The sequence below is a fragment of the Brassica napus genome, chromosome A9, assembly GCF_020379485.1.
Source record: "Brassica napus cultivar Da-Ae chromosome A9, Da-Ae, whole genome shotgun sequence".
In the NCBI taxonomy this organism is placed as follows: Eukaryota; Viridiplantae; Streptophyta; class Magnoliopsida; order Brassicales; family Brassicaceae; genus Brassica; species Brassica napus.
This window is the reverse complement of record NC_063442.1, coordinates 13659974-13671488: the sequence shown is the minus strand read 5'-3', so window position 1 is coordinate 13671488 and position 11515 is coordinate 13659974. Positions and strand designations below refer to the sequence as shown.

Here is an 11515-nt window from a genome sequence, read left to right as displayed (position 1 = left end):
ATATTAATTTATAAAAATTATCTAATTAAATAAACAAATAGATAATTGTTAATATAAAAAGATGTTATTAAACCAAATTCTTGCAATTACCAAAAGCTACAAAATCTCAAAATAAATCAAAAAGCACAAGTCAATCTATATTTTATATATTAGATTAATCAAAGTAAATAAAAATATAGATATATGTATAATTATATTTTAAAATATGTTCCATAATAACCAAAGAAACACTCAAACAGACCAACCATGTTGACAAACAAAACATTAATACATAATATATAAGATTAGAACACTTCCTATCTATTATCATTTTCATTTATAAATGCTATGATAGAGAAAAATAAGCTATAGTCAATCAATATATTTTTATTTTAAAATAAAGTTAATATTTTGCTATAAAATATTATTTCTTTATTAGAAAATCACAATTTGTTATTTTCAAATGATTTTTAACTTTCAAACTTTGATAATTATAATTAAAACAAATCATTTTGGAAAATACAGTTTTCATTAAAAAATAGTATTACATTTTCTTTACATAATATTTTTTAAAGAAATGTTAATATAAACAAAGTTATAATTCTGTGAAACTCTTGAAAAAAATAAATGTATTTATAGTTAATTTTAAAATTTTATAAATATAAGTTACTTGTTGTACTAGTGTGGTTTATGGAGTCAATATGAATCTCTTGAAGTTGATGACAAAAAAAAAATTACTTGTTGTAAATAAAAAAACATAATATTTTGAAAGTCTTCTCTTATGGAGGAAGATATTTTCAAAAAGATGATTTCATTCACAAAATAAATACATTGAATTATCTTTTCTATCTTCAAACTCGTTTTTAATTTTTTTTGAGATAATTTTATTATATTAATTTATAATTAATAATGAATTATATAATTATTCATTAAATATATCAAAAATTTTATCAATCTAATTAAAATTATTTGTTAAAACTATGACTCAGCCTAAAATCATGGAGAACATGATAAATAAACAAAATTCATTTCTCAAATAATATTATAGATAGATGACATAAAATACCGCAAACACGTTCTATTTAAAAACAACAATACAAATTCAGATTTTAAAAATCACACACTTAAGGGTTAGGAAGAGCTGATAAAAGTATATTAGGGTTCTAATTTTTTACTTTGAGAATCTCTTATAACAATAAAATTTATGCTGCTTTTCAAAATCTAAAATTTTGTAGTTGTCTATTTTAAACAAAAAATAAAATGCCATTTTAAAAGTATATTTGAATGAAGAAAAGAAGATTGTGAAATAAGAAAAAAGATTAAAAATAAGATAACGTAAACATGTGAATGTGATTGTACTAACATAAATGAGAGCATTTATATATGTGTTAGAGTCGATGAAACAATTACACGAGTTATGCGGTCAAAGCAAGGATTTGAATCTTCACCACAAAGGCAGACAGCGAATATCAATTGAGACCACAAGCTTAAACAAATCTTTTGGTCAGCAATTGATATCAAGAATACTTTTCCGAAGTTGACTTTCTTAGTTCTTGTCTTTACATACTAATTAACGAGGGTCTACCTTTGTGATTGTAACACTATTCAAAGTCATCGTCGGTGGAGAACCACTTGTTGATTCTCCATCTCCTGGGTAGAAACCAGGTTGTGAGGGTCTCAGTAAAGTAAAAGAACTTGCATTGAGCATTAACACAACAGAAGCCATTGTTGGTCTACTCTCTGCCTTCTCCTGAACACACAACAAACCAATGTGAATGCATTTCATGATTTCGTCACTTAGACCTCTTGTCTGAATCAGACTTGGATCCACAATGTTTAACACTCTCCCTTCTCTCCAGTTTTTCCATACCTATTCAAATATTAACCAAAATAAGAGTTCAAACTAAGTTAGAGTCTAGAACTAGAATATCTCAAATTCACTCTTAGTCAGAAAACTCTGTTTTCATCCACTTACATAGCTAAGGAGGAACAATGAGCTTTTATCTTCAGGAGACCAATTATTTCTCTTGCCTGTAATGATCTCAAGAACTAGTACACCAAAGCTAAACACGTCAGTTTTCACTGAGAATTTCCCATTCATCGCGTATTCTGGAGCCATATAACCACTGCAGCAACAATATAAAATTCATTAATTTTCTTATAGAACTGATAGAAGTTAAATGGTTTTATTCCTAGGCAACTTACTAGGTTCCTGCCACTCTGCTTGTAAACCTAGTCTGACATGGTTGGTCTGTATCAAACAACTTAGCCATTCCAAAATCCGAGATTTTCGGATACATTGCGTCGTCCAATAGAACATTGCTTGCTTTAAGATCTCTATGAATTACTTTGAAACGGGAATCTTCATGGAGATAAAGAAGACCTCGAGCAACACCTGCGATTATCTTATAACGTGTTTCCCACTCTAATACCATTCTCCTATCGTTATCTGAGAAATAAAACAATTTGGATCAGTCACTATATGTAACAAGTAGAGCTAGAGATTATATCAAAATGTACCAAATATGAAATGGTCAAGGCTTGTGTTCTTGAATAAGTCATAGATGAGTAGTCTTTCTTGTCCCTCAAGGCAGAAACCTATAAGCCTAACAAGATTTCGATGATGAAGTTTTGCAACTAACGAGACTTCGTTTATGAACTCATTGTCTCCTTGTCCTGATTTCATTGACAGTCTTTTCACAGCTATCTCTTCTCCAGAATCAAGAACACCCTAATGATCATTAAGACAGATACAAATCATAAACAAATGTAATATAAAGATGATCACATAAGACACACTCAATCTAGTCACCTTGTAAACTACACCGAAGCCACCTTCTCCAAGCTGATTGCCAGGAGAGAAGTCATCAGTTGCTAATCGGATGGTATCAAAGTCGAGTCGCAATACGTTTTCATCTATAATCTGATTCTCTACAACATCTTTGCCTGATCCAAAAGCAGCAAAAACATACAAAGGTCAAAACTCACAAGAAAAAATAGTTTTGAGCTCAATATTAAATTTTTTAACTAAAAGTTTCACCTTCATGTCTTTGTTTTTCCTTTCTTTGCTTCCTTTTCAATATGAAGTAAAGGCAGACAACAAATATGGCAAAACCAACAACAGAGCCAACAGTGGCGAGTATAATAACTGTTTTGTCTACTCCTTGCGACCAGTTATCTAAGAGACCTGCCATAAACAGAAAAATAATTGGAGATCAAAAAAGTTAAATAATTTTTGTAAGGAAAACAGAGTACTCTGTTTTTGTTTTTGTTTTTGTTTTTTTATTTATGTTTATGCAAAACAGGTTAATCTGTGTTTACCTGGTTCTTGGTCTGATGGTGGATCAAGCTCATACTCATACTCATGAAGGAAGAATCTCAAGTTGGTCTGAATCTGAAAACTACAGCTGGGACAAAACCATCTGAGCCCTGTTCTCCCTTTTGTGGCGTTTGCGAAACCAAAGATGAGACAATCGTTACAATCTTTCTCAGACAAATCCGGCGTGCACATCACGGCACCAAAGAATGTCGAGGAGTTAGGACCAGGACCACTTCCTTGAACATACTTCCTCTTAGATCCACCTGCTGCAGCACGTTTTCTGAATCCGTTCAGCAACTCGATCTGTAGCCGAGCGAACTCGTCCCTATCACCCGTTGATTTGTTCGGGTTTAGTGCCTCGAACACAGGATTCGTTTCGAGTACTCCGAAAATGGGTTTGTCCGAGTAACGAAACATACAATTCGTGGACCTCCAGTAACCTTCTCTATGTTGTGGAGAGGTGCTTGTTGTTAGATTTAGTGCGGCTTGAAAGATGCAGGAACGACAATCCACTGACAGGACTACTCTGTTGCAGACTCCGATGGCTTCTACTCGATCTTGATCCGAGATGTCTCCGACCGAGAGGTTGTAGAAGTTGTAGGTGTTGGCATGTAGATTAGGGATTGAAGCGACAAGACTGTTAAGGTTTTTGGAGAAGGTGCTTTGTGGGGATGGAGATGAAGAATGTGAAGGGAAGTCCCAGACAGAACCGTTTACGTTGACGACAGGTTCTTCTGCCAAGCTGAGAAATGGTAAGAACAAAAAGAAGAAGAAGAAGAAGATGAACAGGTCTTGTGGTCGATTAGAAGAACAAGAACCTGCCATGACAAAAGTGGATTCTGAATGTTTTAGTTTTCTCAATGTGTTTTAACGAATTAAATGAAACACGCAAGTCTCTGACTGAAAAGTTAAATAATTGAAAAGCCAAAAGTCTTCGAAAAAATCTTTTAAATTTGACGGTGACGTGTCGTTGATTGTGTCAAAGGAGGTGGTAGCTTGTACATATCAAGGTTAATATCAACAATTTGACTTTGAAATATATTTTTATGAATTTCATTTATTTATTTATTTTGAGTTAGATCAAATTGGGCAATTGGTACTGCATATTGATAGTCATCAAGATAGAACTAGGCCCTAATTCAAACTGAACTCTAGACCATAAACCTTAACACTACACATGAATCCAAACTCAAGAAGATATGTGCTAAACTGATCAAACCAGGTCTGAAGTGATTGTCCGTATAATGATTTATGTAGAAGACATACATGATTAGGCCAAGAAGAACATTCTTGACTCCAAAGCAATCAAAGAAAGAAACAATAAAGAATTCATGAGAAGAATTACTGAACTAAACAATGAGATGAAATCATATGAAGATGATATGTTAGGTGTCAAAAGTGATCCTTACATTGGTGTAATTGATCAAACGAAGGAGCTACAATAACCAGGTTTACAAGAGTTGTTAAACGCATTAAAATGCAAGAAAGGAGGTTTGAAGACATAGAACCACAGTTCACTGGGAGCATTCTATCAAAGGTTTAATAAACAAATTCACAAGAGTCGAGGAACCAACCAAAACTCTAAGGATTTTGTGGGTGAAGGAAGAAAGCCAAGATGGTGAAACTATTGCAATAAGGATGATCATTAAGAAGCATTATGCTACTATAAAGAAATGAAATCCAACAATGATCACAAATAAAATGTTTGTGGAGAAGTTAGACATATCTTTAGAAATGCAGAAAGAAAAGAAAAGAAACCATCAAGCTTACATTCATGAAGAAGAAGCTAGCTAAGAACTTAACAAGGAAGAATTATCGTTTTGGCAACTCACATACCAACAGTTCAAAGCACATGGATAGTTGACCAACAGATCACATAGTCAAAAAAAAAGAAAGATTGTTCTCAGATTTGGATAAGTCAGTTCTTACTCCACTCAAAACAACTAACAGAGAAAAAAAAAATCACGAGTATGAGAAAATGCAATATCATTTTGGAAAACAAGTAAGTACTGGGAAATGTCTAATTAGCATATAAGTTGTAGAAAAGGTGTATCGGATTCAGAGTGCAATAAACCCATGAAGATATTGCATCTGCTAGACCCTTTTCTGATTGTAAGAAGCTCCTTGGCGATATCCGAGATTTGGTTGGTTGCAGGAGAGAGAATCAAAATGAGCTTCTTGAGGACTATTGAATTGACAAGAATATACCTAGCTACATTCATCAAAGGTTCCTTTTTCTGTTTCATTATTTTCTTTTTCGTCCTCGTTTCTTCTCCTGTAAATTCTCTAATCTCAACACACTCGAGGGTCGATAGTAAGCACCGAGGCACAATTGAACCTTCATGTTTTTCCACGTTTAGATGGTTCAAATACATTATGCACTGCCAAAAAGACGAGGGCAAATACACTACGCACTGCCAAAAAGACAAGGACAAATCAGGTGCACTTCCACAATTTGTAAGCCAAAATCATAAGTTTGAACTAGAATTACCAGTGTGAGGTGTTTTAGATTCGGGAAACTCTCAAGAAAATCGGGTAACATGTGTTCTAAGCGGGCAATGCGAGACACTTCTAAACGATATAAGTTGTTAAACATGGGAATATTGGATCCCAGGTAACGATAAAGAACCTGCCGGAACAAGAAAAAAATAACGGTTTCAGGTCACAACTTTTTTTTTGTCAGAAGCCCATAAAGAACTAAACTAAATTTTTGTCAGTGTAAGAATAATCCGAAGACTAATTATTATATATGCATCAAGAGTAGGTGTGCATACCTCCAGAGTAAGCTGAGAGACGATCATATGCCTTACGCAAGAAATACCATTGAGAAAATCACGGATAGTATCTTTCTTCATTTCCAAATTAGTGTTACGTCCAACATTGAATATGGAATCAATGTCGACCATAAACAAAGATCTTAGATTCTTCACCACGATTCTTTCAGACTTTTGATCTCCTAACTTCATATATTTGAGTCCCGGAGCATCAATCTCCAGCGCGAACTCCCTACTATGGATTCTACTCCAGCGGTTAGACCTTACACTAAACCTCTTAAGACTCTTAGATCTCACACGAAGAGCCAGTACGTTATCATCAGACGACCTGAACACTGTTAGATCTTCAAGAACCGGACAGCCTGAGATGAGCTTCTCCATGAATGAAGGATCCTTACCACTGTACGTAACTTTTTCAAGATGCATGTTCTTCAGACAAGGTAGAGAAACAACAAAGTCGGGATTAGACATCCCTACTTCTACAAGCTTTAAAGACACCAATGTCTTGCTCTTATAAATGTCTAGAGGCATGAACTCTTTGAAAGACATATACCTAACAAATGTGTAAACCACATCTAAATGCTGAGCTCCTCGATTTATAGCTGTGGCGATCCACTCTCTGATTCCAAAGGGATCATGACCCTTGGACGTGTCATACGTTATCTTGAACTTTCGCAGGCGTGCATCGCTGTTAAATTCCAGAAATCTTTTAATGAAGCTAGTGATTGTATTAGCATTGCTAGAAAGGAATTTAATGTCTAGCCCTGGAACATCAAGCCATAGGTTTCTCCACCGGGTCGATAAAACGCTTGTCTTAACAGAATCCATGGTCGGAAGCCATAAGAGTATCTCAGTTATCAAACAATCCGGCAGGGCACTGATTCTATCGCAACCCATCAAAAGACTCAACTAAATTCTAGCGTTATAGCCGGTCTCGCAAGTATGTTTGACCTAGACAAAACCTTAAAAAGTTGGTTGTTTGTAGATTCTAAAGTAGATTTTAGTTTTTGGTAAATTATATTTTTTTTTGTAACACTATCAATTGGAGATTTTTTAAGAAAACAATATTTTCATCCTTTTACTATTTACTAGGATAAGATTTTTGCCTTGCACGGAATAAAATTAGTATTAGATAGTCAATTTCAAATAATTGTACATTACATATAATTAGTAACTTGATAAATATAAATATTGCATAATATTATTATATTGTATATTTTTGAAGCTAATATATAATATATTATAATGTATATTTTTGGTGCTAAAAATGCTATGCGCGGGTGAGTTTGTGGTGTTAATAAAAATATAATATATTATATTGTATATTTTTGTGTATATATTAAAATTGGATTACACATTAGTTTGTAATTGTCAAATATTATATGTATTATGTAAACATAAAACAAACCGAATATACTTATTCATTTTGATAATTTTAAAATAATTGAACTATATGATAATATTAACCATTTAGTTTGAAAATAATGACAGTGTGTTGGATAACTTGGATTATTCATGTGATCTGACCATTACTAAAAAGGTTTAAAAGTTTTAAGGGAAAAATATTTAGACCTGTTTGTTGCTTAATCTTCGACGGCCAACAATTTGCCAATCACTTGGTCATTAACCCATATGTAATTAATATCCCCTATATATTAAAAGAGAAGTCACTTTAATGATTTCTGCTGACATGAGATTAATATAGAGCTTCTCAGAAAAATTATTATATCTATTGGTCGATTTTTTTGAATTTTATTTTTCATTTATTTTAATCAATCGCTTATATAGACAAGCCCAAAACTATTGTCGATTTCGTTAAGCCCATATATAGCTAGGGGATAATAATTATCGATTTAGTTTAGCCTTGGGTATCCGTTCGGGTTCGGGTCGGGTATTTCGGATTTTTCGGGTATTTCGGTATAGAGGTGTAGAACCCGTTCGGGTATTTTTGTACTTCGGGTCGGGTTCGGGTATTTTTAGTTCGGATTCGGTTATTTCGGATCTGGTTCGGATATTTAGATTTTGAAAAAAAAATTAAAATTTTCATTTCTCAAGTTTCTTATATTTAAAAATATAACTTTCAGTTAACTAATTTTTTATTTTTAATAGATTGAATAGTTAATAGATTTGGACATAACATTTTAAAACTAAAAAGACATTAATTTAGTTATTTTTTTTTAAATTTCGGATGTAACTTTTTGTTAATTTTTGAAATAAAAAACTTGACATGCATTTTAAGTGAGTAGCAAATCATTTTTTTTCGTAATTGTATGTATATCATATGAACTTAAAGTATGTGTAGTATCAATATAAATATTTTATATAAAATGAGAGATGTAAACTAGAAATATAAGGTTAATTTTACATATGTTCAGTTATCTTCGGATATCCATTCGGGTTCGGATATTATCCGTTCGGGTTCGGGTATCCAATCTCTCCTTATTCAATACCCGTTCGGGTATTTTGCTACTTCGGTTCGGATTTCAGTTCGGGTTTTTTGGATCGGGTTCGGGTGCCACTTCGGATATCGGGTAAAGTGCTCACCCCTACTAATTAGGTTGTTTGTTTTTAATAACTTACATTTCTAATATAGATTACTTGCGCAAGTTGAAATCATTAAATATGCAAATAACTTATTTACAAAATTTGTTTTTAATAACTTACCTTTCTAATATAGATTACTTGCGCAAGTTGAAATCATTAAATATGCAAATCACTTGTTCACAATATGGATTACTTGCACAAGTTGAAATCATTAAATTTTATCGATTTAGTTTACCCTTGAGCAAGATTTAGAATTAAGAAAAATATTAAAAACTTTCCTTATTATTCAAACGGTAAACTTGCGCATGTTGATATCATATTTATAACATTGCTTACAAAATATTTTAATGTTTCTAATTAGGTTGTTTGTTTTTAATAACTTACCTTTCTAATATGGATTACTTGCGCAAGTAAAAATCATATCATATGCAAATCATTTTTTTAACAATACACATTTAATATCCTTCTTTAAACGATTTTATTATTTATTGTGCAAAATATTGTGTGTCTTTAAACGACTGTATATATATAGGAGACACCCAAGATCTTAAAATACAAACATTCTCTTTTCATTCTTTAAAGTATTATTCACAAATTTCTCCTCTCATAATATTAAGGTATTACGACGATGCTGCTTGTGTGCTAAGAAAAATGTGTTTAGACGCAAAGGCTCCTCATCTTTAGAACCCTGAACTCAACTCTTTGTGTCTTGTCTCCAAAAAGCATGTCTGGTCTATCTTTTCCATGTGTTGAATACTGATAACGACAATATGGTCTTCCTTTTTTTTATATGTAGACCAGGTCGTGAGAGTGATAGTGATCCAGAAAACCTTGATTGATCATGCTGAGAAGCTTCGTCAAGTTAAAGCAGTTCTCGAAGAGGTTCTTTAGTACTTTTTCTCTTTTTCTTGAATATTGTCCGGGTAAAGTATTACATAGTATCATTTAGTAATACTATCTTATATCATTTTTTGTTGATTATACTATCTTATAAGTAAGCTAGCATTATGCATTTTTTATTTAATTCATGAGATCATTTTCTCACAGCAGAGAACCTTTTGGAATGACGCAGGGAAAAAATTTCTCAGGGATATACAGGAAGGTTCAACTGAAGCCGCTGAAGTGGGATGGTGAAGGCGAAGAAGAAAGACCTGTAGAGGCCCTTATGATTCTTAAATACAGCGGTGATCTAACTCACGCTGGTAGAAAACAGGTGTTTACATACTCTACCATTTAATTTGCCATTGTTATATATATATATGTTTAACATCACTTGCCATATAATCTAACGAATATTACAAATAACAATTTATGGAAACTATTCTCGAAATTATTGAAAGACTAATAATGTTTTATTTATTACTTTTGATATGTATAACCTATAAAATAAAATGAACGAAATTTTATATAAAATAATTATAATAGTTTTATCCTCTACTTGATGAATTGTGTTCGAATATAATTATATAATAACTATTTTAAATATTACAAAATCCAAAAATGTTTATTAATATTATTTTTAAATTATTTATCGTTGTTTAAAGAATAAATTTATCATAATTTTAAAATAATTTATAAAATGCTTACAAAATACAAGGCAAAGTTGCACTTTCAAGAGTTAAGTCGAGATCTGGATTAAAAATCCTAATAACTCGTAAAGAAGGGAAGCCGAAGACAAAAAAATTGAATGTTGTCTACAAACAAATTTTTCAGAATATTCCATAGTCACAGTACGTAATTTTAATCTACTTTTTTCAAATACAAATTTTAAAATATATAAATTGTTACAATTATTTATTTTTTGTATTTGTCATATGGGTTGAGATAAGTTAGGAGACCGATGACGGTATGTCAATTTAATATTATTTCATGTTCAATAAAATTTAGAAATTTATAAATCTATCAAATAATGTTAACCCGTCAAATTGCTTACAAAATTTATTTAATTTTTTGCAGGTTTCTAATTGAATTTGCTTTCTTTATCGAGAAATTTACTTCATAATTTATATTATTTATGGATAATATTTTGATTTTTTTATATTTTCTTTTAATATGTCTACATAAATATTTGTTTATTATTTATGGAAAAATAATATTATTCACCTAAATAAAGAATTACGACACATATACAATACAATTCTAATTAATGATAATATAAAATATGTTACTTCTAAAACTATACACTATTTATTCCATTTTTTTAATGAAAGTATCTTCTTAATCACACAAAATATTTTGTGATGTTGCAATTATACATACACACAATATCTGCCTCTTCATACTGACGTTACTGTGTTCCCTCTCGTCCATCTCAAATATTGACTACCAGCTTTTTTCCATGACTGATGAATTCTCCCAAAAACGGTGGTATTATGTTGTAAAATCTGTTACTTCTAAAAACTATATAATATTTATTCCATATTTTAAATTTTCTTATGCCCGGTCACCTAGTTTGCCATATAAATGTGATTCACAAAGAAGCAATGTTAATATGAATTATATTTAGAGTTATTCTTGGGTTCACCCCCTAAGGTGAATCTCTAGGTTCACCAACCAATAGGATTTCATTATTTTAAATTTGATATCTTTTAAAAAAGGAAACAAAATATTGTCAAATTATATTATGTTTTTAAAATATAAAGGTAAAAAAAATAGTTGTTACAAAAGAAAAGATTTTTTTTAAAAAATATTGTTAACGTCGTCAGTAAAACACTAAACCCTAAATCATAATCCCTAAACCCTAAATTCGAAACCCTAAACCCTTGGGTAAATCCTAAACTCTTGGGTAAACCCTAAACACTTGGATAAATCATAAACTCTAAATCAAAAACACTAAAATCCTAAAACCTTGAGTGTTTTAGTGTTTAGTATTTTTGATTTAGAGTTTATGATTTACCCA

The 11515-nt window shown here is 31.5% G+C and overlaps 2 protein-coding genes across 3 annotated transcripts; both read right to left on the bottom strand.

The window, feature by feature from the left end:
* Positions 1 to 1286: 1286 nt before the first annotated feature.
* On the bottom strand, positions 1287 to 4201 carry LOC125578261 (cysteine-rich receptor-like protein kinase 41). 2 transcript variants are annotated; one of them, XM_048740631.1, is made up of 7 exons: positions 3301 to 4201; positions 3020 to 3157; positions 2792 to 2925; positions 2500 to 2710; positions 2185 to 2428; positions 1955 to 2105; positions 1287 to 1849 (listed from the first exon to the last, which is right to left on the bottom strand). In XM_048740631.1, exons 1-7 carry the CDS (start codon positions 4121 to 4123, stop codon positions 1550 to 1552), a joined length of 2001 nt encoding a protein of 666 aa, XP_048596588.1. In that variant the 5' UTR covers positions 4124 to 4201; the 3' UTR covers positions 1287 to 1549. The 2 variants fall into 2 exon arrangements, with proteins under 2 accessions (XP_048596588.1, XP_048596587.1); XM_048740630.1 differs by having other exon boundaries at positions 3020 to 3166; positions 3301 to 4200.
* A 700-nt stretch (positions 4202 to 4901) lies between these two features.
* LOC106364361 (F-box/FBD/LRR-repeat protein At2g26030) lies at positions 4902 to 7321 on the bottom strand. Its single transcript, XM_013803952.3, has 3 exons — positions 6073 to 7321; positions 5790 to 5927; positions 4902 to 5712 (listed from the first exon to the last, which is right to left on the bottom strand). The coding sequence occupies exons 1-3, from the start codon at positions 6967 to 6969 to the stop codon at positions 5323 to 5325; spliced, it is 1425 nt and encodes a 474-aa protein (XP_013659406.2). The 5' UTR covers positions 6970 to 7321; the 3' UTR covers positions 4902 to 5322.
* Between the last annotated feature and the right edge of the window lie 4194 nt (positions 7322 to 11515).

Excerpts from the sequence above, each read along its gene's own strand:
- LOC125578261 (XM_048740630.1), bottom strand. The coding sequence starts at position 4,123 with ATGGCAGGTTCTTGTTCTTCTAATCGACCACAAGACCTGTTCATCTTC. Across the intron at positions 2,711-2,791 it reads GCTTCGGTGTAGTTTACAAG|GGTGTTCTTGATTCTGGAGA; the intron begins GTGACTAGATTG and ends AATGATCATTAG. Across the intron at positions 1,850-1,954 it reads CATTGTTCCTCCTTAGCTAT|GTATGGAAAAACTGGAGAGA; the intron begins GTAAGTGGATGA and ends ATATTTGAATAG.
- LOC106364361 (XM_013803952.3), bottom strand. The coding sequence starts at position 6,969 with ATGGGTTGCGATAGAATCAGTGCCCTGCCGGATTGTTTGATAACTGAG. Across the intron at positions 5,928-6,072 it reads TCTCTCAGCTTACTCTGGAG|GTTCTTTATCGTTACCTGGG; the intron begins GTATGCACACCT and ends TTGTTCCGGCAG. Across the intron at positions 5,713-5,789 it reads ATCTAAAACACCTCACACTG|TGCGTAGTGTATTTGCCCTC; the intron begins GTAATTCTAGTT and ends TCTTTTTGGCAG.